General features: G+C 51.8%; 1 protein-coding gene across 2 annotated transcripts in view; it reads right to left on the reverse strand.

The window, feature by feature from the left end:
- GRIPAP1 (GRIP1 associated protein 1) overlaps positions 1 to 26,514 on the reverse strand; it is a 50,499-nt gene that overhangs the window by 6,062 nt on the left and 17,923 nt on the right. For both annotated transcript variants that reach the window (XM_077284206.1, XM_077284207.1), the window contains 8 exons: positions 26,329 to 26,406; positions 26,076 to 26,171; positions 25,617 to 25,673; positions 24,924 to 25,023; positions 13,994 to 14,121; positions 13,114 to 13,236; positions 12,234 to 12,327; positions 312 to 466 (listed from right to left, as the gene is read on the reverse strand). In XM_077284206.1, the coding sequence (XP_077140321.1) occupies positions 312 to 466; positions 12,234 to 12,327; positions 13,114 to 13,236; positions 13,994 to 14,121; positions 24,924 to 25,023; positions 25,617 to 25,673; positions 26,076 to 26,171; positions 26,329 to 26,406 (831 nt within the window). The remainder of the gene's footprint in view (positions 1 to 311; positions 467 to 12,233; positions 12,328 to 13,113; positions 13,237 to 13,993; positions 14,122 to 24,923; positions 25,024 to 25,616; positions 25,674 to 26,075; positions 26,172 to 26,328; positions 26,407 to 26,514) is intronic.

The raw sequence follows: 26,514 nt of genomic DNA on the forward strand, positions 1-26,514 counted from the left end.
CAGACATTTATCTCGTGTACATAGGAGACTTTTTTCTCTTCAGTACAAGGGCTTTTGCGTTTTGCCCAGTATACCCAGTTCCTTCTTTCCTGGTTTCCCCGATAACTGACTAGCACTGCTGGTTCCAGCACGTTGGCTCCTGGCAGTCCCTTCTGTCCAGTGCCAGCCTCATTTGTCATGTTGGTATCAGAGCTGTCTCACTGGTAGGCTCTTTGCCTTTGGCCTTTTCGCTGTCTCATCTAGAGTGCTAGCACTCTTCTGGCCAGCTGTAGTGTCATCTCACCATGTTGGCGGTCAAGTCCCGCACTCACCTTCTGCAGGTGCATGTTCTTGGTGAGCTGCTCCTCCAGCATGTTCTGCAGCTTCTTATTCATCTCCCTCAGGTTCTCATCACCTGGTTTCACCAGATCTCGGAGGACGCTACTGAGGCTGCTGCGATCTACCTGCCCATGAATGGCCGAAACGTCTGCAAGAAAGAGAGAAGAAGTTGGTTACTCCTTATAGGTCTAGGAGAAGGCGCCATCTCAGCCCTTAGACCACGGCTGAACACAAAGTCCTAGAACCATCGTCAGGAAGTAAGTAGGGTTGTGGGTAGATGCATCTTGTGCCACGGCCACAAAGTTGGCATCCCTACTGTCTGTGCCCTGCCATATGGTCTCAGCCTGTTCACCCCGTTAGGTGGGAATCATACAATGCTGCTTTGATTGCAACCTAAATAATTCAAGTCCTTATAATCTCCATCCACATTTGCAGGAGCCGAATGCCCCCCAACATTCGCCTGCCCGCTCCGTCCTCGTCAGTGCGGCACACCCCTCACCTCTCCCATTTTATGCCCTAGTAAATAAAACATCAGCCAATCTTCCTGCAGCTAAATTATTCACACCCTGCAGCCCCCCACTTGCTGACGGCCTCAAAATCCACAATGTATGTCAGGTTCTGTTAGCCTCAGATCAGGTGGACGGAGTCGATATGATTGGAGGGGAAGCCTGGCACTGCATTAGGCGCAGCCGATTCCCCCGGCGCCACGCCGCACTTACAGAGTGATGGGTTGTGCCTGGGCAGTCTGGGGCATGGAGCACTCAAATGGGGACTTAACACGTAATGCTAAGGAGGGGTCAATGGGCATTAACTGGCACCAATCATATGTTGGCACCGACACTCCTCGCGGCTTAAGTCATCATGATTCTGCTCAACTAATGCGACGTGATCGCCAGCAGGTATCGCATCAGGCGGTGACATATGTCAGATAGGCGCGGAGAGGGTGGCAGAGCAACGCCCCAGGCATCCAGACACATTATAACATCAGGGTGTTACCTAACCTGCGCTAGACGGCCCCAATCCCTGGTGGCCAACACCTTCCTGTGCAGCCCGGCTTAACCCTTAGCTTGCCCAAATAGCTCTGCACTCAGTAGCTTAATCTCGTCCTTTCCATAGTGTAACAAAACAGTCTGCTGCCACATCCCGCTCGCTCCACGCCGATCCTTCTCTGATAACTAGGACGGACTTAACCCCTCATCTTCCAGCGCCAAAGCCGGCATTACTGATCTGTACTTTTCTGCCAAAGACCTACTTATCTGCTCTAAGAAAACGCCAACATAGCAATAAATAGTCTTATTTAACTAGGGCACGTGAGGCCAGAATGGTTATTTTCTGACGAGTAATGTTAGTAAATTTTGTACCCTTATATCTGTAATGAGAAGAGAATGAGGTGTTTTCACTTCTTTAAGTGCTAGTAAATCTGGATCCATTAGTATTGTCCTGTATGGAGGTATGTGCTAGTAAATCTGAATTGATTAATGATGTCTTGTATGGAGGTATGTGCTAGGAAATCCGGATCTATTGGTAATGTCTTGTATGGGAGGTATGTGCTACGGTAGTAAATCTGGATCCATTGGTAATGTCTTGTATGGGAGGTATGTGCTAGGAAATCTGGATCTATTGGTAATGTCTTGTATGGGAGGTATGTGCTAGTAAATCTGGTTCTATTGGTAATGTCTTGTATGGAGGTATGTGCTAGTAAATCTGGATCTATTGGTAATGTCTTGTATGGGAGGTATGTGCTAGGAAATCCGGATCTATTGGTAATGTCTTGTATGGGAGGTATGTGCTAGTAAATCTGGTTCTATTGGTAATGTCTTGTATGGGAGGTATATGCTAGTAAATCCGGTTCCATTGGTAATGTCTTGTATGGGAGTTATGTGCTAGTAAATCTGAATTAATTAATGATGTCTTGTATGGAGGTATGTGCTAGTAAATCTGGATCCATTCATAATGTCTGTTATGGAGGTCTGTGCTAGTAAATCCGGATCTATTTGTAATATCTTCTATGGGAAGTATGTGCTAGGAAATCCGGATATATTGGTAATTTCTTGTATGGGAGGTATGTGCTAGTAAATCCGGTTCCATTGGTAATGTCTTGTATGGGAGGTATGTGCTAGTAAATCTGGTTTCATTGCTAATGTCTTGTATGGAGGTATGTGCTAGTAAATCTGGATCCATTCGTAATGTCTATTATGGAGGTCTGTGCTAGTAAATCCAGATCTATTGGTAATGTCTTCTATGGGAGGTATGTGCTAGTAAATCTGGATCTATTGGTAATGTCTTGTATGGGAGGTATGTGCTAGGGAATCCGGATCTATTGGTAATGTCTTGTATGGGAGGTATGTGCTAGTAAATCTGGATCTATTGGTAATGTCTTGCATGGAGGTATGTGCTAGTAAATCTGGATCCATTGGCAATGTCTTGTATGGGAGGTATGTGCTAGGAAATCCGGATCTATTGGTAATGTCTTGTATGGGAGGTATGTGCTAGTAAATCTGGATCTATTGGTAATGTCTTGTATGGAGGTATGTGCTAGTAAATCTGGATCCATTGGTAATGTCTTGTATGGAGGTATGTGCTAGTAAATCTGGATCCATTGGTAATGTCTTGTATGGGAGGTATGTGCTAGGAAATCCGGATCTATTGGTAATGTCTTGTATGGGAGGTATGTGCTAGGAAATCTGGATCTATTGGTAATGTCTTGTATGGGAGGTATGTGCTAGTAAATCCGGTTCCATTGGTAATGTCTTGTATGGGAGGTATGTGCTAGTAAATCCGGATCTATTGGTAAATGTCTTGTATGGGAGGTATGTGCTAGGAAATCTGGATCTATTGGTAATGTCTTGTATGGGAGGTATGTGCTAGTAAATCTGGTTTCATTGCTAATGTCTTGTATGGAGGTATGTGCTAGTAAATCCGGATCCATTCGAAATGTCTATTATGGAGGTCTGTGCTAGTAAATCCAGATCTATTGGTAATGTCTTGTATGGGAGGTATGTGCTAGTAAATCTGGATCTATTGGTAATGTCTTGTATGGGAGGTATGTGCTAGTAAATCTGGATCTATTGGTAATGTCTTGTATGGGAGGTATGTGCTAGGAAATCCGGATCTATTGGTAATGTCTTGTATGGAGGTATGTGCTAGTAAATCTGGATCCATTGGTAATGTCTTGTATGGGAGGTATGTGCTAGTAAATCTGGTTTCATTGCTAATGTCTTGTATGGAGGTATGTGCTAGTAAATCCGGATCCATTCCTAATGTCTATTATGGAGGTCTGTGCTAGTAAATCTGGATCTATTGGTAATGTCTTGTATGGGAGGTATGTGCTAGGAAATCCGGATCTATTGGTAATGTCTTGTATGGAGGTATGTGCTAGTAAATCTGGATCCATTGGTAATGTCTTGTATGGGAGGTATGTGCTAGGAAATCCGGATCTATTGGTAATGTCTTGTATGGAGGTATGTGCTAGTAAATCTGGATCCATTGGTAATGTCTTGTATGGGAGGTATGTGCTAGGAAATCCAGATCTATTGGTAATGTCTTGTACGGAGGTATGTGCTAGTAAATCTGGATCCATTGGTAATGTCTTGTATGGAGGTATGTGCTAGGAAATCTGGATCCATTGGTAATGTCTTGTATGGGAGGTATGTGCTAGGAAATCCGGATCTATTGGTAATGTCTTGTACGGAGGTATGTGCTAGTAAATCTGGATCCATTGGTAATGTCTTGTATGGGAGGTATGTGCTAGGAAATCCAGATCTATTGGTAATGTCTTGTACGGAGGTATGTGCTAGTAAATCTGGATCCATTGGTAATGTATTGTATGGGAGGTATGTGCTAGGAAATCTGGATCCATTGGTAATGTCTTGTATGGGAGGTATGTGCTAGGAAATCCGGATCTATTGGTAATGTCTTGTACGGAGGTATGTGCTAGTAAATCTGGATCCATTGGTAATGTCTTGTATGGGAGGTATGTGCTAGGAAATCCAGATCTATTGGTAATGTCTTGTACGGAGGTATGTGCTAGGAAATCTGGATCCATTGGTAATGTCTTGTATGGAGGTATGTGCTAGGAAATCTGGATCCATTGGTAATATCTTGTATGGAGGTATGTGCTAGGAAATCTGGATCCATTGGTAATGTCTTGTATGGGAGGTATGTGCTAGGAAATCTGGATCCATTGGTAATGTCTTGTATGGGAGGTATGTGCTAGGAAATCTGGATCCATTGGTAATGTCTTGTATGGGAGGTATGTGCTAGGAAATCTGGATCCATTGGTAATGTCTTGTATGGGAGATCTGGATCCATTGGTAATGTCTTGTATGGGAGGTATGCAGCCAATCTGCAATGCTTGACTGAATACAAGCAGACAATCTCAGCACACTGCATCTGTGGTGATAGGAAACCATCAAGAAGCAGGACAGCTGCTGCTGACGGACCTAATTATGATTTATTTAATTCATGTTAATGCTAGCATTGGATTTTCATGTCTAATTGTTTTGGGGGCTGCTGGGAGACAGAATTATCAAATTATCCATCACAACAGTAACAGATCTGTCAACTTGCTGATGGCTTCCATGAATAGTTTTATTAGATTTACTGTTTCTCTTCCCATTTGACAGATCATCTTACAAATGTGCTTTGATGGTGGGATTCTGGGTAAAACCCTCCTGTGAGAGCGCGCAGTCAGGTCTGGTGCATCAATCCGAATCCCACTTAGGTTTTGTTGAAATATTAATTAACTTGTTAAAATCTTAAGTGAATCTTTTTTTCCGTTTCTCTGTAGAGCTCAGCAGCTCCTAGTGTTTTACCATGAAAAAGAGCAGCTTGTGATGATAATGTATGCCGTGTATATATCTACTATTAGTCACATATTCCATAGCGCTGTACACAAACTGTGATGACCCCCCCGATCCCTACACCCAGGGGAGCTCCAGGACCTCACTGCTAACCACCCACCATACATAACCGTACATCTCCCCACACAAAGCTTCAAACTCGCAGCTAAGACCAAGAGGTAAATTATGTAATTCTGTCTGCCTGCAGCCACCACAAGAGGGAGCTCACTGCACTCAAACCAAAGCTGCTAACACAGAATACAGACAGCTCCACTTAGTGGCGATTACAGGTAGACACAAGGTTTTTTTTTGTCTAAAATTCACTCAATTCAATTTTACGCTTTAGCAAAAAAAAAAATAATTTTTTTAAAAATATTTAATACTTTTAATAAGTTCCCATAAGGTACGTGGGGACCTGTGATCGCAGTGTGTAGTGAAATTGAGGATCTCTTCTGAAAACCCCTGATGGACTCTCGCGAGAAGGTGGGGAATGGTCAACATGTTGAAGCTTTTTAAATGCTGCTGTTGCTCTCGACAGCAGCATTTAAGGGGTTAAACTGTTGTGACGGGCGCTGGCTGTGACTCTCTGGTGCCGGCTATGTAACACGGCCAGTATTCACACTATATATGTATGGAGCGGGCTCAGCTCCTGAATCTGCTTCGTACAAGCGATGCACACTTATACGGCAGATGCCACTAAAGGGTTAAAGTTTTTTTTTTAATCATCTCATAGGATATATCCCCTTTATGATCTTTGGGGGGAGCAGGGAATGATCAGGACGGGATGCGGCGTTACACCCACACTGAAAATCTCAGGATTGCTGGCGGTCTGTGGTCGGACCCCCACGACCATAAATGTATCTGGACATCAGGAGAGGAGTATTTCTGGTTTGGGTTCCCCCTTGAGATCCACATGGACCCACCCTGCCCGGGAGAAGCAAATGCAGGATATCAAAGTCCACCAACCCTTCATGAATGTGCCCACTCGCAGCAGTCAGGTCCAATCCCCCTGCACCCATAAGGGAGGCTCCTGGGGAGCAGGGATGTCTTTGCTGAGTTTGGAGGTCGCTTTTTTCAGTCTAGAACAAAGGTAATCAGATCCAGTGACAAACCAAGGACAGCTAGGGAGAGGCGCGCCAGCATACGCTGAGGAAGGAGGCACCGATGCCAACGCAGACTGGCAAACAGGTGGTGAGGTGGTGGTGGGGGAGCAGTAACGCTGGCACCTCAGCCGCATCCGCTCAGACACCCACTGTGCCGGCAATAGGCGAATTCTCTACATGAAAGTGTTTACTTAATGACCGCGAGGAATCGCTTCCCCGAGAAAATAACCGCACGGAGAGGAAAGAAAAAAAGGCTTTATTATAGGCAGCGGTTACACCCAAGCTGCGATCCCCCCGCTGAGCCGCCGTCATCCAGGAGGGGCGCCCACTGAGGACGCATTAACCAGAGAAGTAATGAGCAAGTGATGGATGCGGAGCCTCGTGCAGATGGGGACTGGCTGATCACTGTGGGCACATGGCTGAGGCATGGGAAGAATGACTGATAATGGGGGGCAGCGGAGGTTACGGGGATATTTCCCAAATTAGGATGTTATCACCTCCCTGCAGGATGGTGCGACCACTGGGATCCCCACAGATTCCGAAATCGGGGCTGTAAAATGCACAGGGCCATACACAATGTGCACCGCTGCTCTCGCCTATCGCTGGTGATCACATAGACAGTGAATGGAGCAGAGGTACACATGTGCGGCCAACACAATTTTCCCATTTTCAGGTGAGATGGAGGTCAGAAAGTTATCTGTCCTGTGGAGATCTGTGCTTGGAGGTCGCTTTTTCAGATGCTGCGCTCCAATTCTCCTACATACACAAAGTATTAAATGAGAACATGGTGACTACCAGCTGGCACCACTAGGGGGAACTCAGGAGCCTACTGCAGATGGCTCATACACTGAGCCTAAAAGTAATGCTGTCTGCACTGAGCTCCCCCTGGTGGCAGAAACAGGAGAGTGTACTATTGGAATTTGCTCACACGGAGGAATTTTCATATCAATGAACTCAACACTGAAATCCTCCCACAATTAATCAGCACAGAACTGTACATCTACAAATGATATAGTGTGAAAGGGAAGCTGCCACTGGGGTTTACCCATATATACACTGTTCCCACAATACTTTATGACATGAAAATACCCTCTAATCTTATAGATGTTTGGCCTCCTTAACACTGTACACCTTAAAAAAACCTCCTGTGCCATATGCTAATTAGCCATGAAGTGTCCGCTGGGCGTATCCAGACCTTTCAAGTGTCCTGCCGTATTGTTGCGACGCCGCTAATGATCATATCGCAGGTGTATTAATTTAACTGCGGAGATCCACTGGCTGTTACCTTCTTTAATGCTGCCATCCACTGGCTATTACCTTCTTCAGTGGCGCCATCTACTAACTGTTGCCTTCTTCAGTGCCACCATCCACTGGCTATTACCTTCTTCAGTGGCGCCATCTACTGACTGTTGCCTTCTTCAGTGCCACCATCCACTGGCTGTTACCTTCTTCAGAGGCGCCATCTACTGACTGTTGCCTTCTTCAGTGCCGCCATCCACTGGCTGTTACCTTTTTCAGAGGCGCCACCTACTGGCTATTACCTTCTTCAGTGCCGCCATCTACTGGCTGTTACCTTCTTCAGTGCCGCCATCTACTGACTGTTGCCTTCTTAAGTGCCGATATCCACTGGCTGTTATCTTCTTCAGTGCCGCCAGCCACCGGATGTGGCGCCATCTACTGGCTGTTACCTTCTTCAGAGGCGCCATCTACTGGCTGTTACCTTCATCAGTGCCGCCATCCACCAGCTGTTACCTTCTTCAGTGGCGCCATCTACTGGCGACAATTCAGTAGGACACTTGGAAGATCTGGATGCGCCCAGAGGACACTTCAGGGCTAATAAGTATTTGTATATGAGTATATGACTCGCATTATTTTTTTTCTTTTGACTTCATTTTATAAGATGTGCCGGGCTCCGAGAGGTTAATAGATGTAAGTTTAGAAAGGTCTTTCTGGGTCATACACCGTGGTAGGAATGGCTCATGGGGGGTAAGACCCCGCATTAGGTTCCCTTTAAAGGAGTTAGAATACGGGTGTGATCAGCGGATCCACAGCTTTCAGCCCCGAGAGAGGATAAAGGTCCAACAAGATTGGCAGGACGCTGGTCACATCAGTCCTGCGCTGCAGCCGGACCACACAGCGCAAACTCCCTCTGCCGGCAACCCAGGTGCCTGTTGTAATATGTGCACCCCCCGTGATATTATGCCATCATGTGATGTCACCATGTGGCGGAAACCTAATGAGGGGCCAAGGATGCCGGCAGAGGGAATGTGCCAGGCTCTGGTCCACATCTGTACTCTGCAACCGGACCGGGCAGTGCGGACTTCCTCCGGGCGCCTCTTCTAATAACTATACCCTCGAAATCACATACAGGGTCATGACATTGCAGGAGCCTAGTAATCATGAGAGGCGCCCAGGATGCCGGGGTTCAGGTGCTGGCGGAGGAGGTTCACACCGCCTGATCCGCCTGCAGCGGAGTACTGACGTGGACACTGGACGAGGGCAGCGCAAACTTCATCTGCTGGCATTCTGGATGCCTCATGTGATTACTAAGCCCCCCAACGTCACAACAACATAATATCACAGGGGGCTAGTTCTTACAAGAGGCACCCGAGTGCCAGCAGAGGAGGTTGGCCCTGCCCTGGGCCAGGTTCCTGAGAGAGTGCCAGCAGAGGTGGTTGGCAATGCCCTGGGCCAGGTTCCTGGGAGAGTGCCAGCAGAGGTTGGCCCTGCCCTGGGCCAGGTTCCTGAGAGTGCCGGCAGAGGAGGTTGGCACTGCCCTGGGCCAGGTTCCTGAGAGAGTGCCGGCAGAGGAGGTTGGCACTGCCCTGGGCCAGGTTCCTGGGAGAGTGCCAGCAGAGGTTGGCCCTGCCCTGGGCCAGGTTCCTGAGAGAGTGCCAGCAGAGGAGGTTGGCACTGCCCTGGGCCAGATTCCTGGGAGAGTGCCAGAAGAGGTTGGCCCTGCCCTGGGCCAGGTTCCTGAGAGTGCCGGCAGAGGAGGTTGGCACTGCCCTGGGCCAGGTTCCTGAGAGAGTGCCGGCAGAGGAGGTTGGCACTGCCCTGGGCCAGGTTCCTGGGAGAGTGCCGGCGGAGGAGGTTGGCATTGCCCTGGGCCAGGTTCCTGGGAGAGTGTCGGCAGAGGAGGTTGGCACTGCCCTGGGCCAGGTTCCTGAGAGAGTGTCGGCAGAGGAGGTTGGCACTGCCCTGGGCCAGGTTCCTGAGAGAGTGTCGGCAGAGGAGGTTGGCACTGCCCTGGGCCAGGTTCCTGGGAGAGTGTCGGCAGAGGAGGTTGGCACTGCCCTGGGCCAGGTTCCTGAGAGAGTGTCGGCAGAGGAGGTTGGCACTGCCCTGGGCCAGGTTCCTGAGAGAGTGCCGTCGGAGGAGGTTGGCACTGCCCTGGGCCAAGTTCCTGGGAGAGTGCCAGTGGAGGAGGTTGGCACTGCCCTGGGCCAGGTTCCTGGGAGAGTGCCGTCGGAGGAGGTTGGCACTGCCCTGGGCCAAGTTCCTGGGAGAGTGCCAGTGGAGGAGGTTGGCACTGCCCTGGGCCAGGTTCCTGAGAAAGTGCCGGCAGAGGAGGTTGGCACTGCCCTGGGCCAGGTTGCTGGGAGAGTGCCGGCGGAGGAGGTTGGCACTGCCCTGGGCCAAGTTCCTGGGAGAGTGCCAGTGGAGGAGGTTGGCACTGCCCTGGGCCAGGTTGCTGGGAGAGTGCCGGCGGAGGAGGTTGGCACTGCCCTGGGCCAAGTTCCTGGGAGAGTGCCAGTGGAGGAGGTTGGCACTGCCCTGGGCCAGGTTCCTGAGAGAGTGTCGGCAGAGGAGGTTGGCACTGCCCTGGGCCAGGTTCCTGAGAGAGTGTCGGCAGAGGAGGTTGGCACTGCCCTGGGCCAGGTTCCTGAGAGAGTGTCGGCAGAGGAGGTTGGCCCTGCCCTGGGCCAGGTTCCTGAGAAAGTGCCGGCAGAGGAGGTTGGCACTGCCCTGGGCCAGGTTGCTGGGAGAGTGCTGGCGGAGGAGGTTGGCACTGCCCTGGGCCAAGTTCCTGGGAGAGTGCCAGTGGAGGAGGTTGGCACTGCCCTGGGCCAGGTTCCTGGGAGAGTGCTGTCGGAGGAGGTTGGCCCTGCCCTGGGCCAGGTTCCTGGGAGAGTGCTGGCGGAGGTTGGCCCTGCCCTGGGCCAGGTTCCTGGGAGAGTGCCTGCAGAGGAGGTTTTTCTTGCCCTGGGCCAGGTTCATTTGAGAGTGCCGGCAGAGGAGGTTGGCCCTGCACTGGGCCAGGTTCCTGGGAGAGTGCCAGTGAAGGAGGCTGGCCCTGCCCTGGGCCAGGTTCCTGGGAGAGTGCCGGCGGAGGAGGTTAGCCCTGCCCTGGGCCAGGTTCCTTGGAGAGTGCCAGTGGTGGAGGTTGGCTCTGCCCTGGGCCAGATTCCTGTGAGAGTGCCGGTGGTGGAGGTTGGCACTGCCCTGGGCCACGTTTCTGGGAGAGTGCCGGTGGTGGAGGTTGGCACTGCCCTGGGCCACGTTCCTGGGAGAGTGCCGGCGGAGGAGGTTGGCCCTGCCCTGGGCCAGGTTCCTGGGAGAGTGCCAGTGGTGGAGGTTGGCTCTGCCCTGGGCCAGATTCCTGTGAGAGTGCCGGTGGTGGAGGTTGGCACTGCCCTGGGCCACGTTTCTGGGAGAGTGCCGGTGGTGGAGGTTGGCACTGCCCTGGGCCACGTTCCTGGGAGAGTGCCGGCGGAGGAGGTTGGCCCTGCCCTGGGCCAGGTTCCTGGGAGAGTGCTGGTGGAGGATGTTGGCACTGCCCTGGGCCAGGTTCCTGGGAGAGTGCCGGCGGAGGAGGTTGGCATTGCCCTGGGCCAGGTTCCTGGGAGAGTGTCGGCAGAGGAGGTTGGCACTGCCCTGGGCCAGGTTCCTGAGAGAGTGTCGGCAGAGGAGGTTGGCACTGCCCTGGGCCAGGTTCCTGAGAGAGTGTCGGCAGAGGAGGTTGGCCCTGCCCTGGGCCAGGTTCCTGAGAAAGTGCCGGCAGAGGAGGTTGGCACTGCCCTGGGCCAGGTTGCTGGGAGAGTGCCGGCGGAGGAGGTTGGCACTGCCCTGGGCCAAGTTCCTGGGAGAGTGCCAGTGGAGGAGGTTGGCACTGCCCTGGGCCAGGTTCCTGGGAGAGTGCTGGTGGAGGAGGTTGGCACTGCCCTGGGCCAGGTTCCTGGGAGAGTGCCGGTGGAGGAGGTTGGCACTGCCCTGGGCCACGTTCCTGGGAGAGTGCCGGCGGAGGAGGTTGGCCTTGCCCTGGGCCACGTTCCTGGGAGAGTGCTGGTGGAGGATGTTGGCACTGCCCTGGGCCAGGTTCCTGGGAGAGTGCCGGCGGAGGAGGTTGGCACTGCCCTGGGCCAGGTTCCTGGGAGAGTGCCAGTGGAGGAGGTTGGCCCTGCCCTGGGCCAGGTTCCTGGGAGAGTGCCAGTGGAGGAGGTTGGCACTGCCCTGGGCCAGGTTCCTGGGAGAGTGCTGGTGGAGGAGGTTGGCACTGCCTTGGGCCAAGTTCCTGGGAGAGTGCCAGTGGAGGAGGTTGGCACTGCCCTGGGCCAGGTTCCTGGGAGAGTGCTGGTGGAGGAGGTTGGCACTGCCCTGGGCCAGGTTCCTGGGAGAGTGCCGGTGGAGGAGGTTGGCACTGCCCTGGGCCACGTTCCTGGGAGAGTGCCGGCGGAGGAGGTTGGCCCTGCCCTGGGCATCCCAGTGCGGAGCTCCAGTATAACACACAGGCTGCCTGTGGAGCGCTCTGCAGTGTGCAGGGTGGAGGTTACGAGCCCCCTCCTAACACTCCTGACCTCTTTTTTATCAGCCTGATGCTATTTTCACTCGTATCACAATTACAAGGACAAGATGCCAGTAAAATACGGCGATGAAAACAGAAAGTAAAAGCGACAAGATATATCCTCCATCTGAACAGGAGCTACAAGTCCCAGCATGCCCAGCCTCAACCATCCCTGGAGGCGCTCACCTATTCTACTGTCCATGACGTACGCCTCGATGATGGCGCTCTTCTTGCACAGATCCTCCGCCATGGACGCGCTGCTCACTTCTAAGTGCTTCACCTGCAGGAGACATTAAACCCAAATTAAATCCATTGTCAGCACCGGCGAGAGATAACAATGAAGGATGATGCGTCCGGACTCTGCGGTCAGATCACAATCACCGAACACTGAAAGCCTTCCTGACACAGCCAGCACCGAGTACACCAGCCTCAGGCCACAGGAACGTGTACGTATGGCGCCACTCCTGTCCACAGGCTGCGTCTGGTATCACAGCTAGAATGAGAGGAAGATGCAATACTGCAGGCGGCCTATGGAGAAGAGAGGCGCTATTACTGAGAAGGAAAACGATATATTAAAGGGGGATACTAATCTTCTCACAGGGATGGCATCCAAACTCAAGGACCCTGAAAAACCCTGAGACTGAAGGGGATTTAGAGCTGTATCTTCTTCGCTGTGGATTCCCTGCACAGTGGCGCCCTGGCCTCCCGCAGCTAATGTAGCGCCCCCATCATTCCCAGGGACAGATATCCAGTGATCGCCCATCATTTGATGGGATGTGATACCCCCGCAGAGTAATCCAAACCTACAAGAACTGGCACAGCTCCCATTGAAATGAATGATAATCATGTCTTCAGCAGGCTCCCTCTAGTGGTGGCCACTGGAATACTACATGTGATTATTATTATGGGGGTAAATGCAGAAAATGGTACATTTTTCTTATTTTTACACAAGTTCCGGACAGTCCGTCAGCAATGACATTATGTCCATCATAATGCGGAAGTGATCGGCACTGAACAACCCCTTTAGGCTGTGTGAGGGTAAGCAGGAGGTTATAAAGCATGTTACCTTTTCTTCCAGCATCCACTTTTCCTGCTGGATTTCGGCTAACCTCTGGAATAGGTCGGACACCTCGTCATCAGACAGCTCGGCGGGTCTCTGCGGCTGGGACTGGGGGCTTCCACTGTTAGACTGGAGCACAAATGTGGTCTTTAGGACATAGCAGGTTGGACCCCCTAAGTGACCCCTGTAAATCTAAGCTGTCCTCAGATACTTTTTAGAAGTTTTGGGGAAAGCTGGGTGCCATGGGCAAGAGCGTCACGGTTTCTGCAAGCCAAGCAGACCCGTTTCTGATCTCGAGACCCTTTATATTTCTGATCAGAGCAGACTAAAGCCCATCAGAGCCTCATCATCCCGCGTGTCCTCTGTAGTGCTGTGCAGAAGATGAATCCCTCGCAGATAGCCCCCTGCCACACACATTAACCAAGAGCAAAGGTCCTGCCAGCTAATTAACCCGCCTCTATGGCTTCTCTTGTAAGGAGAGCGGCCCGAGCACACATAAAAGGCTGGTGATATCTCTGCTGTGTCTCGCTACATGACAGCCGTGTCTGCACCACTGAAGTTCTGAGGATGCACAGACCTGTCACATCCTTACGAGGACGGAGGACGCCGAACCTTCAGGAAGGAGAATCCAATGTCAGGGACAACGCAAAGTTTCCTCCAAGATGGCGCTGACCTAGAGCCTCCACATCGGGTCAGTTTTTTGCAAAAACTGTAACTCTTAAAATGCCCTGAAAGTTGAGTGTTGTCAGGGCATGCTGAGAGTTGTAGTTTTTCATTAATGGTGCATGGGTGAAGATCACTGCTGCAGGTAACATGTACCAACCATTGGTCCAGTGGGTGAAACCTGACTTTTGCCTCTTTTTTTGCACCCGTTTCTATCCATTACCTTATTGCTGCTGGGGGTCGCATTCTCCTTCATAATCTCCCGGTAGCTGAAGGAGGAGACGCTGCTGCTGTCACCGGTCTGCGTCCGACTAGGGGAGCTGATCTCAGCTAGCACCAGGTCCTCCAAACCTAAGACAGACCAACGTGCGTTACAAGCGAGAAATGGCCAGAAGGCAAGGCATAAGCACAAATGCTGATAGGACTGATCCATGGCCCCATGAATACAGCACTCACTGCCCGCACCGTATACAGTCACAGCACTCACCGCACAGTCACAGCACTCACTGCCCGCACCATTCAGTCACAGCACTCACCGTACAGTCACAGCACTCACTGCCCGCACCGTATACAGTCACAGCACTCACCGCACAGTCACAGTACTCACTGCCCGCACCGTATACAGTCACAGCACTCACCGCACAGTCACATCACTCACTGCCCGCACCGTACAGTCACAGCACTCACTGCCCGCACCGTACACAGTCACAGCACTCACTGCCCGCACCGCAGTCACAGCTCTCACTGCCCGCACCGTACATAGTCACAGCACTCACTGCCCGTACCGTACAGTCACAGCACTCACTGCCCGCACCGTACAGTCACAGCACTCACTGCCCGCACTGTACAGTCACAGCACTCACTGCCCGCACCTTACACAGTCACAGCACTCACTGCCAGCACCGAACACAGTCACAGCACTCACTGCCCGCACCGCACACAGTCACAGCACTCACTGCCCGCACCGTACACAGTCACAGTACTCACTACCGGCACTGTACACAGTCACAGTACTCACTACCCGCACCGTACACAGAGTCACAGCACTCACTGCCCGCACTGTACACTCACAGCACTCACTGCCCGCATCGCACACAGTCACCGCACTCACTGCCCGCACCGTACACAGTCACAGCACTCACTGCCCGCACAGCACAGTCACAGCACTCACTGCCCGCACCACACACAGTCACAGCACTCACTGCCCGCACCGTACACAGTCACAGCACTCACTGCCAGCACCGCACACAGTCACAGCACTCACTGCCAGCACCGCACACAGTCACAGCACTCACTGCCAGCACCGTACACAGTCACAGCACTCACTGCCCGCACTGTATAGTCACAGCACTCACTGCCTGCACCGTACAGTCACAGCACTCACTGCCTGCACCGTACAGTCACAGCACTCACTGCCCGCACTGTACACAGTCACAGCACTCACTGCCTGCACCGTACAGTCACAGCACTCACTGCCTGCACCTTAGTCACAGCACTCACTGCCCGCACCATACACAGTGACAGCACTCACTGCCCGCACCGTACACAGTCACAGCACTCACTGCCTGCACCGTACAGTCACAGCACTCACTGCCTGCACCTTAGTCACAGCACTCACTGCCCGCACCATACACAGTCACAGCACTCACTGCCCGCACCGTACACAGTCACAGCACTCACTGCCCGCACTGTAGTCACAGCACTCACTGCCCGCACCGTACAGTCACAGCACTCACTGCCCGCACCGTACAGTCACAGCACTCACTGCCCGCACCGTACACAGTCACAGCACTCACTGCCCGCACTGTATAGTCACAGCACTCACTGCCTGCACCGTACAGTCACAGCACTCACTGCCTGCACCGTAGTCACAGCACTCACTGCCCGCACTGTACACAGTCACAGCACTCACTGCCTGCACCGTAGTCACAGCACTCACTGCCTGCACCTTAGTCACAGCACTCACTGCCCGCACCATACACAGTCACAGCACTCACTGCCCGCACCGTACACAGTCACAGCACTCACTGCCCGCACTGTACACAGTCACAGCACTCACTGCCCGCACTGTACAGTCACAGCACTCACTGCCCGCACCGTACAGTCACAGCACTCACTGCCCGCACCGTACAGTCACAGCACTCACTGCCCGCACCGTACACAGTCACAGCACTCACTGCCCGCACCGTATACAGTCACAGCACTCACTGCCCGCACCGCACACAGTCACAGCACTCACTGCCCGCACCGTACAGTCACAGCACTCACTGCCCGGACCGTACGCAGTCACAGTACTCACTACCCGCACCGTACACAGTCACAGCACTCACTGCCGCACCGTACAGTCACAGCACTCACTGCCCGCACTGTACACAGTCACAGCACTCACTGCCCACACCGCACACAGTCACAGCACTCACTGCCCGCACTGTACAGAGTCACAGCACTCACTGCCCGCACTGTACAGTCTCAGCACTCACTGCCCGCACCGTACACAGTCACAGCACTCACTGCCCACACTGTACAGTCACAGCACTCACTGCCCGCACTGTACAGAGTCACAGCACTCACTGCCGGCACTGTACAGTCACAGCACTCACTGCCCGCACCGTACACAGTCACAGCACTCACTGCCCGCACTGTACACAGAGTCACTGCACTCACTGCCTGCATCGTACAGTCACAGCCCTCATTGCCCACAGGACTCTGTGCCCACACCATATACCGTAGTCACAGGACTGTGTGCCCGCACCATATACCGTAATCACAGGACTCTCTCCCCCACCATATACCGTAGTCTCAGGACTGTCTGCCCGCACCATATACCGTTGTCTCAGGACTGTCTGCCCGCACCATATACCGTTGTCTCAGGACTGTCTGCCCGCACCATATACCGTTGTCTCAGGACTCTCTGCTCGCACCATATACCGTAGTCTCGGGACTGTCTGCCCGCACCATATACCGTAGTCACAGGGCTCTCTGCCCGCACCATATACCGTAGTCTCAGGACTCTCTGCCCGCACCATATACCGTAGTCACAGGGCTCTCTGCCCGCACCATATACCGTAGTCTCAGGACTCTCTGCCCGCACCATATACCGTAGTCACAGGGCTCTCTGCCCGCACCATATACCGTAGTCTCAGGACTCTCTGCCCGCACCATATACCGTAGTCACAGGGCTCTCTGCCCGCACCATATACCGTTGTCTCAGGACTCTTTGCCCGCACCATATACCGTAGTCACAGGGCTCTCTGCCCACACCATATACCGTTGACTCAGGACTCTCTGCCCGCACCATATACCGTTGTCTCAGGACTCTGCCCGCACCATATACCATAGTCACAGGACTCTCTGCCTGCACCGTATACCGTAGTCTCAGGACTCTCTGACCGCACCATATACCGTAGTAACAGGGCTCTCTGCCCGCACCATATACCGTTGTCTCAGGACTCTCTGCCCGCACCATATACCGTTGTCTCAGGACTCTCTGCCTGCACCATATACCGTTGTCTCAGGACTCTCTGCCTGCACCATATACCGTAGTCACAGGACTCTCTGCCCGCACCATATACCGTAGTCACAGGACTCTCTGCCCGCACCATATACCATTGTCTCAGGACTCTCTGCCCGCACCATGTAGTCACAGACCTGCAGTACACACAGTGTGATGGGACCGGTCACCGCCCGTACTATACCCAGTGTGACAGTAACATGAATTTGCACTCTGCGGTGCCTTCGTCCTCATCCTCCCGCTGCAGCCGTCACTTCCAGCATTACTTCAGCTCAGCACTTTCCACGCTGATCTTTTTAAGAAATGCTTTGGCTGTCGCTGCCTCCCACCTCCTGACTCATCACAGCAATGAAATATTAATGCTCTGCTGAAAGTCTTAATGCTTCTAGTGGGATTATGAGACAGGAGGGAGTGGCAGGGCATCCGACGAAGCCTGCGCTAGAGCGGCGAAGGAGCGGGGGACGGGGAATGGGGACCCCACACAAAGCCATGTGAAAGCCCTGGTGACAATCAAGAGGGGCCCAGCCCTGCACTGGTCGCCCCCGTATAGTTCCCCACAAAACTCTCTAATAGACTTAGTGTTACAATTTTCAGCATGTTCAGCATCTGTGCTTGTTGTCAGTGAATGGAAAACTTCCCTTCTACATGCAAATCATGTCCCGCTGAGCATTTTACCGACTCTCTCTGGTAAGGGCCCTGCAGCTGCGCCAGCCGGACCCGACTGGCGACATTTTCTATTACCTAAAGATTGAAAATCCATTTATGGCACAGGAGACGCCCGTCCTGGGGTGTATACTGTAATATTTATGAGCAAAGATATATGTATATACTATGCATTGCGCAGCGGAAAGGTCCTGGATTCCTCATTCCTCCGATATGCTTGTGAAGTCTACAGCACACGAGCCGGGATGGATGCGGACTTCTCGATCTCGGCAGCTTTGCAGTCCAGAAAAGTCGTGTGAAAGCCCCAAGTATACAAAAGTTTGTAGAAGTTATTCTAAACGTCTTTGTTTGGGGGGCGGACATATTGGATGTCACCAGCATTAGGTAATGAATAAGACAGCGCCCCTAGTGGCCACTTCTTACAAATGCGGACTACATGAATAGTTATTCCCAGCTATTATAGGATTATTTAGAGTGACATTCTTTTAATCCGGAATCCAACAGTCCAGAAAGACTCCCAGTATTGTCTTATTACAGGCGATACCAGTATATATAAATTACCATTGCATTTTGAGAGCTACTGTGACTGTCTGATAATCAGGAGTGAATGATAACCTGCGTTATGGGGGATTAAAGGATTTTTACCATTGATGGCACCAAGCATCTACAAAATGTTCCAAAAGGAAATACACCAATCTGCTGACGGCTGTTTAGGGGTTCTCACCCCCTGATAGGCGTGATGTGTAGAGACTGCCCCTCTGGGCCAGGGTTCGGTGATTCTTATGAAAAACTTAATTTTTATTGTTACTTCCCCTTTAAGTCCCCGCGCCTATGGACTTGTGGTGATGATAAAGCGGGGCCGCGCAGCCATGTGGCAGAATTTTATGAAGCCCCTGGTAACGAGGCGGCGATGAAATGCTCCTGACCCCAGACGCTCTCTTCCTCTGCGCTGCGGCAGGATCACTTTACAGCGCGGCTCCACTGCAGAGCAGCCGAGGCTGGAGATTCTGTGTCAGAACTAAAGGAGGAAAACAAAAGCCCTGACAGCTCCATTTATAACCGGGCGGCGAGGATTGGCAATGATGTGGAGATAACGAGCCGTCTCTGGAGGCCGAGCCTCACACTGCAGAGCCTGGAGGAGAACAACGCGAGAGGCACGTACGCACCGCGCCTGGCATCCGAGGGCCCGGGAAGAGATCTGCAGGACCCCAAAATAAGGCTGCGTACTGCAGATCATCCTGGAGGACCCCAAAACAAGGCCGTGTACTGCAGATCATCCTGGAGGACCCCAAAACACTGCCGTGTACTGCAGATCATCCCGGAGGACCCCAAAACAAGGCCGTGTACTGCAGATCATCCTGGAGGACCCCAAAACACTGCCGTGTACTGGAGATCATCCTGGAGGACCCCAAAACACTGCCGCGTACTGTAGATCATCCCGGAGGACCTCAAAACACTGCCGCGTACTGGAGATCATCCTGGAGGACCCCAAAACAAGGCTGCGTACCGCAGATCATCCCGGAGGACCCCAAAACACTGCCGTGTACTGCAGATCATCCTGGAGGACCCCAAAACAAGGCCGCGTACTGCAGATCATCCCGAAGGACCCCAAAATAATGTGCTGTACTGCAGATCATCCCGGAGGACCTCAAAGAAGGCCGCGTACTGCAGATCATCCTTCAGTACCCCAAAATACCGCTGCGTACTACAGATCATCCCGCGGTACCCCAAAATAATGCCACGTACTACAGATCATCCCGCAGTACCCCAATATAATGCCACGTACTACAGATCATCCCGCAGTACCCCAATATAATGCCACATACTACAGATCATCCCGCAGTACCCCAATATAATGCCACATACTACAGATCATCCCGCAGTACCCCAATATAATGCCACGTACTACAGATCATCCCGCAGTACCCCAATATAATGCCACGTACTACAGATCATCCCGCAGTACCCCAATATAATGCCACGTACTACAGATCATCCCGAAGTACCCCAATATAATGCCACGTACTACAGATCATCCCGAAGTACCCCAATATAATGCCACGTACTACAGATCATCCCGCAGTACCCCAATATAATGCCACGTACTACAGATCATCCCGAAGGAGCCCGAAATAACAGCGCATGCTACTGATCATCCTGGAGTACTCTGAAATAACAGGAGGGATGGTAGAGACTGGTTACGGGTTGCGGTCCTCTGCGTGGCTCCCTCCGTCCCCCTCGTGGACCAGTCTCCTCTTACATCTCCTCCACTCTCAGAGCTGCCTCCACCTATGTGGGAGATAATGTATCGGCCGCAGTCTAATGAGCTGTCCGGGGTTAATTATATTCAGCGTTTAGAGGGTAATTTGCCAGGAATGCAGCAAATCAATCAGCTGTGAGAATCCGGCAGAATTCACAGGAAAATAAAATGATTTCCGCAGCTAATGGATATCAGAGGGGGGAGCGGGGAGCTGAAACAGCGGCGAGATTCATCTCCCTCCATGCACAGAGCAAATATAGAAAGAGGGAAACAGCAAACATGCGGTTTAGCCATAGAAATATATAAAATCATTTTCTGTTTTGCTCTGTTCTTGAGAAGCAGCCTGCAGTGTAAAGCATGGAGGCCTTCATTGTGTCTAGTTCAGATACACCCATCAGGGATATCCAAATTAATAAAGTGGTCCTGATCGAAGACCCTCAATATTAGCCAGAGAGCTAATACCAGATACATGGGGCTAGTGGGCAGCCCATTGATTAAAATAGATCATGTGAAATTCCTTGTTCCTCCTCTGGAGGCGCTGCAGGGAAATTGAACATTTGCTTTCGGATTACCACTGATTGCTGAGGGCTATACAAATGGCCGAACATCTGATCATCAATTTAGTGGGGAGGTTCCTGTAAATGGGCAGTATGCAAAGCAGAGTGCACCTTTAAAGAGGACTGGTCACTTGCCATAAACATGTCATTTTTTTTTACCTGTCGTAAATGCTGCTGTTCTCCTGAATCCGGTGATGCTTTCCATTTGTTCCTGCTCCTCTCCGTTCCTGAGATATGGCCCCTTCTTCCCAGAATATAAATTTGGCCCTGTTGTCCAAGTGGTTGTAGTCCTCAAGAAGACGCCCACTTGGCTAACAAGGCCAGATTTACATGCCAGAAAGAAGAGGCCATATCTCAGGAACGGAGAGGAGCAGGAACAAATGGAAAGCATCGCCGGATTCAGGAGAACTGCGGCATTTACACCAGGTGAGAAAAATGACATTTATGACACGTGGCATATTCATATATAGAGCCATAAGATTTCCTCTTTCGATCCACACAAGGGTTAACCATGACCCACATTTTCTCCAGGAGCGGTAATGAGTAATTCTTGCCTCCTACTTATATCGACTGCCTTAATTTCCCATTGAAAAAGGAATTATAATGTGGCCGCGGTTTTCCCTTTCTTTTCTGCTGTATTAATCCTCACTTCTGTCCATTTGTAAACTAATGGAAATGCTGTAACTGCGGCCATTAGGATAATTGGATAGTTATGGAGTTTATCAGGCCGCCACTTCCCTGCGTCTGCTGTTTTTCTGCAGATTCGGGTCCTGCATCTACTGACCCGCGCCATTTGTTTCTCCCGTCCGTGGGCGCGAGGTCTGACACCTGCGATATTCCCAGGGTGGCTGTTCTTACCCGCGCAGTAAATGGTTAGATTTCCGGGAGTGGTAATCGGCCGCCATTAATCAGTGTCCTTTGATAATTGCGTCTTGTGCTGTTAATTAGGGTTTTCTATTTTCTTACAGCGGACGACTGGGTGTTGTGGTTCCCGCACAATGAGGACCGATGAGGTGGGCACCGGGCTAATAACTGGCTCATTAGGCGCCAGCAGCTTCATCACTGCCCCCGATACGTTAATTAGTCATGTGGCTTATAGAACAGCTACACCACTAGGTGTCACTAGAGAGTCGGTTTTCTGTCTCCTGGAGGAGGAGAGATCATTTACATATCTTTTTCCCAGGGCGCATTGCCAGCTGGTAGTCTCCACAAGGAGAAACAGAACCCCCCTATATAAGCATGCTTCACCCTGTAAGAAAATCACGTTATGCAAAACCCTAATATGTGCGGGAGCGAAAGGGCAAGTGCCAACATGGCTGCACCGGCCTTCAGAGTAGCTCCCGTTATTAGACCGCTTCTCCCCGTACAGGAAGCGTCTACATCATGTTTTCAGTCTTTATACACTGGGAAAAAAACTAAAATGGAGGCTGTGAAGAGGAAAAATAGCGGCATCCATCCCCCCACACTATACTGGAAACACAACGAAAAACTATTAAAAGCTCAATGACGTATGTGTGTAATGGAGGTCACATATCATCACACACGGTACAGCGGCAGGCAGGGGCATATCCATCATGGAGAGCAGGACTGCTGCTGCCCCCTTGTGGGCCTTGCATACAACTACACAGTAGGGCAGATTTATTAATCCCGTCTTAGAGAGATTGTCCCAATTTGAGAATTAAGCAATAGGATGACCCGCGCTGGATTGGAGTGATGAGATGGAGCAGAGCTGGATTGGAGTGGTGAGATGGAGCAGTGCTGGATTGGAGTGGCGAGAAGGAGCGGTGCTGGATAGAAGTGGTGAGATGGAGCAGTGCTGGATTGGAGTGGTGAGATGGAGTGGTGAGAAGGAGCGGTGCTGGATTGGAGCGGTGAGATGGAGCAGTGCTGGATAGAAGTGGTGAGACGGAGCGGTGCTGGATTGGAGTGGTGAGACGGAGCGGTGCTGGATTGAAATGGCGAGATGGAGCGGTGCTGGATTGGAGTGGTAAGACGGAGCGGTGATGGATTGGAGTGGTGAGACGGAGCGGTGCTGGATTGGAGTGGGGAGATGGAGCGGTGCTGGATTGGAGTGGTGAGATGGAGCGGTGCTGGATTGGAGTGGTGAGACGGTGCAGTGCTGGATTGGAGTGGTGAGACGGAGCGGTGCTGGATTGGAGTGGCGAGATGGAGCAGTGCTGGATTGGAGCGGCGAGATGGAGCAGTGCTGGATAGAAGTGGTGAGACGGAGCGGTGCTGGATTGGAGTGGTGAGACGGAGCGGTGCTGGATTGAAGTGGCGAGATGGAGCAGTGCTGGATTGGAGTGGTGAGAGGGAGCGGTGCTGGATTGAAGTGGGGAGATGGAGCGGTGCTGGATTCGAGTGGTGAGATAGAGCGGTGCTGGATTGGAGTGGTGAGACGGAGCAGTGCTGGATTGGAGTGGTGAGACGGAGCGGTGCTGGATTGGAGTGGCGAGATGGAGCAGTGCTGGATTGGAGTGGTGAGACGGAGCGGTGCTGGATTGAAGTGGGGAGATGGAGCGGTGCTGGATTGGAGAGGTGAGATGGAGCGGTGCTGGATTGGAGTGGCGAGATGGAGCAGTGCTGGATTGGAGCGGCGAGATGGAGCAGTGCTGGATAGAAGTGGTGAGACGGAGCGGTGCTGGATTGGAGTGGTGAGACGGAGCGGTGCTGGATTGAAGTGGCGAGATGGAGCAGTGCTGGATTGGAGCAGTGCTGGATTAGAAAGGTGGTGTGGAAGTGGTTTGGAGCAATAGGGTGGATTGAAAAGGTGTGTCAGAATGGCAGTGGATTGGAGCAGTGAGATGAAGCATTGATGGATTTGAGCAGTGGGATGGAGGCGTGGTGGGATGGAGTGGTGGTGGATTGGAGCGGAGGGATGGAGCCATGGTGGTGGATTGGAGTGGAGGGATGGATTGGCGGTGGATTGGAGCGGTGGAGTGGCAGGGGATTGGAACAGTGGGATGGAGTGGCTGTGAATTGGAGTGATGGGGCAGAGCCGCGGGATGGAATGGAGATGGATTGCAATGGTGGGGTGGAGCGGCGGTAGGATGGAGTAGTGGGATGGAATTGAAGGGACTGATGGAGATTGCTGAGCAATGGTTCTCTTTCCAGCAGTCTCCCACAGACAATGACTAGAATGGCGGGCACAATCCCAGAGATCAGTGAAGCTGGCCTAATCAAAAAGTTACCTGCCATCTTAAAGGGGATTACTCGGACACCCTCTTCTTAAATTAAACAGGGCCCCATTAAAACAATCTCTACTCACAACCCGGTTCACTGGCCCAGCAAAGTCAGCGCTGCGTCTGCCAACACTCGAGTAACACTGTTATGTCACGTGAGTGCTGCAGCCAATCAGTGGCCGTTAATTGGCTGCAGCGCTCCCACCTTCCACAGACGCCCGAGTTTTTCCCAAGGAAAGTGTGAGCTAAGCAGCACATTCGCGGCCACTGATTGGCTACAGCACTCATGTGACTTACAAATGCGGTGCAGATTCTGGCAGCTGCGGCGAGGACTTTGCCAGTATGGCGTCAGTCGGGGATGTGAATAGAAGCTGCTTTTATTCTCAATGGGGTCTTGCTTGATTTAAGAAGTGGTTGTCTGAAGAGAGGAGTGGACAGCCCCTTTAAGGATAAGTGACAACTTGGCCAGGCAGGACCCCTGCGGCTGCTGCTGAATCAGCTATTTGGTGCGTCTTTCTTCCCCATGTTGGCACCATTTTTGTACATTTTCTCACTTTTCTAGATACTAGAAGAGATTTACCAAACCAGCATTATGGTAACATTTTTTGGTTCATAAATGTCCCCTACAGTCTAGTGAGGAGCAAAAAGGGTCAAAAACACAAAAAAAAAAGGTCTGGCTGATGAAAGGAATTAAATACAGCATTGCATTTACTTAGGACCCCTATTCCAGAGACAGCGGAGCATGTCCTAGGGGGGCAGACCCAAAGAGAAGGCTATAGCGTCCACACAAGCCATAACCATTATCACAGCAGCCCCCATTGATTTCAACAGGGCTGGGTTAATCTTTATGTCAAGTGCTCCCCCTAGTGGCAGCCAGATGTAACTACCTGTGTAAAGAAAGCCAGAAATAAATCACATATTGTGCTATGAATTCTGGTAAGGGGCGAGGTGGCTCATACAGTGGTCTGCCCTGCGCTCACCTGTCCGGGTTTTACTGTTGGTGAGAATCTCTTGGAGACGCTCCTGCAGTTTATCGGCCCTCTTCCTCTCCAGGTGCAGTTGCCTTTTCAGGTCTTTCAGCTGTGAGGAGAAGAATATATTATATACAGCCGATGATGACAAGTCCAGGTCTACAGTCTGATGATTGCATGGACACGGTCCTGTATACTGCGGTCATATACAAAATATCGGGGACATCCGCAGAGGCAACGTCTTCTCATCTCGCTGCCTGCGTCCCCAGATCCATCACCGCTGCGCTCGCTGGAGTTAATAATAACCCTACCTCGGAGGACCTGGCCGCATATTCCTATGACCTGGATAAAAGCCCTGCGGAGCTGTAACATCCTTACAATGTGCGGAGCATTGTGCCATCACAGTATTATATGCGCCACCAATCATATACATGGCCATTCATGTACTACCGCTATCTAGTGCCACAAAGCAGGGTACATAGGAGGCACAACAATGGGGCCACACATCCGGCATCTCACCTGCATGTACAGCGCTGTGCCATGCACGCGAGTGGCGCGGCTGTGTTAATTTGGTGGGTACCTGGGGTCTGTGCCACCTCCTACTATCGTATAAGGGGGCATTCACAGAACGCGCCCAGTGAGGTTGGGAACCCCTGCTCTTTGCCAAGTTATGACAACCCCTTTAATGATGCGTATACTCACTGCAGCACTGCCCCTCTTCTCCAGGATTCTCTGCCCGTCCGCTGTATCCTTTACATCCTAAGGACAGGAGCATGTATTAATAACCAATACCCGAGACTTGGGCCCCCTGCATTGTCGTAGGCTTCATAGGGGGAACCAGCGCTGGATCACACAGGATGAAGCACAGTTCACACTGGGAGAAAATCACTCACATGTGGGGGGCGACACTACAGGCGCTCGTATACACTCACATAGGCCGGCCGAGCCCACTGATTCCTGGTACACTAGTGTTTATCAGGGCTGATTTTGGGGGAAGAAAGGATCAGGCATGTTGGATTTTAAAATGTCTGATTCTTTGTTCTCTTTGAAGATAAGCATCAGTAGAGAAGCCTGGCAGCGGCCCATTCCCCTCTCCCTCCCCATAGGGAACACATGCACGCACGGCTATATTGGGCATGCATGTACCGCATGGGTTCTCACCTGTCTGAGTCGCTCGATTGTTGTGTTAAGGTCCTCTTTGTTTTTCTCAGAAGACTTTATCTGTCCAGTCAGCGTCTCAAGCTCCTGCTCTTTCACCTGCGGAGGGGAACAAATTCAGCGGCGGCCACCAATAATCACACACCAAACAGTAATACTGACAAAGTTGGGTGCTTTCACAAGCACTTTACAATTTAATCATTTCTGGGGAAACCTCAATATGCCCCTTCTGGTCAAAGCAGGGCTGCAGACTTACCTGCAAGTCAACAGAGTGCGTCTTTCGCAGTTCGGACAAATCCTCCTTATGTTGTAATTGGTTCCTTTCAATAGTCTCCTAAAAACATCCGATAGACATGATATGAAATAGCGGAAGGACCGACCTCCATCCCAGGTGTCCCCTATCGATCAGACCTGATCACATCTCATTTGCTCCATGAGAGGT

The sequence above is a fragment of the Ranitomeya variabilis genome, chromosome 2, assembly GCF_051348905.1.
Source record: "Ranitomeya variabilis isolate aRanVar5 chromosome 2, aRanVar5.hap1, whole genome shotgun sequence".
In the NCBI taxonomy this organism is placed as follows: domain Eukaryota; kingdom Metazoa; phylum Chordata; class Amphibia; order Anura; family Dendrobatidae; genus Ranitomeya; species Ranitomeya variabilis.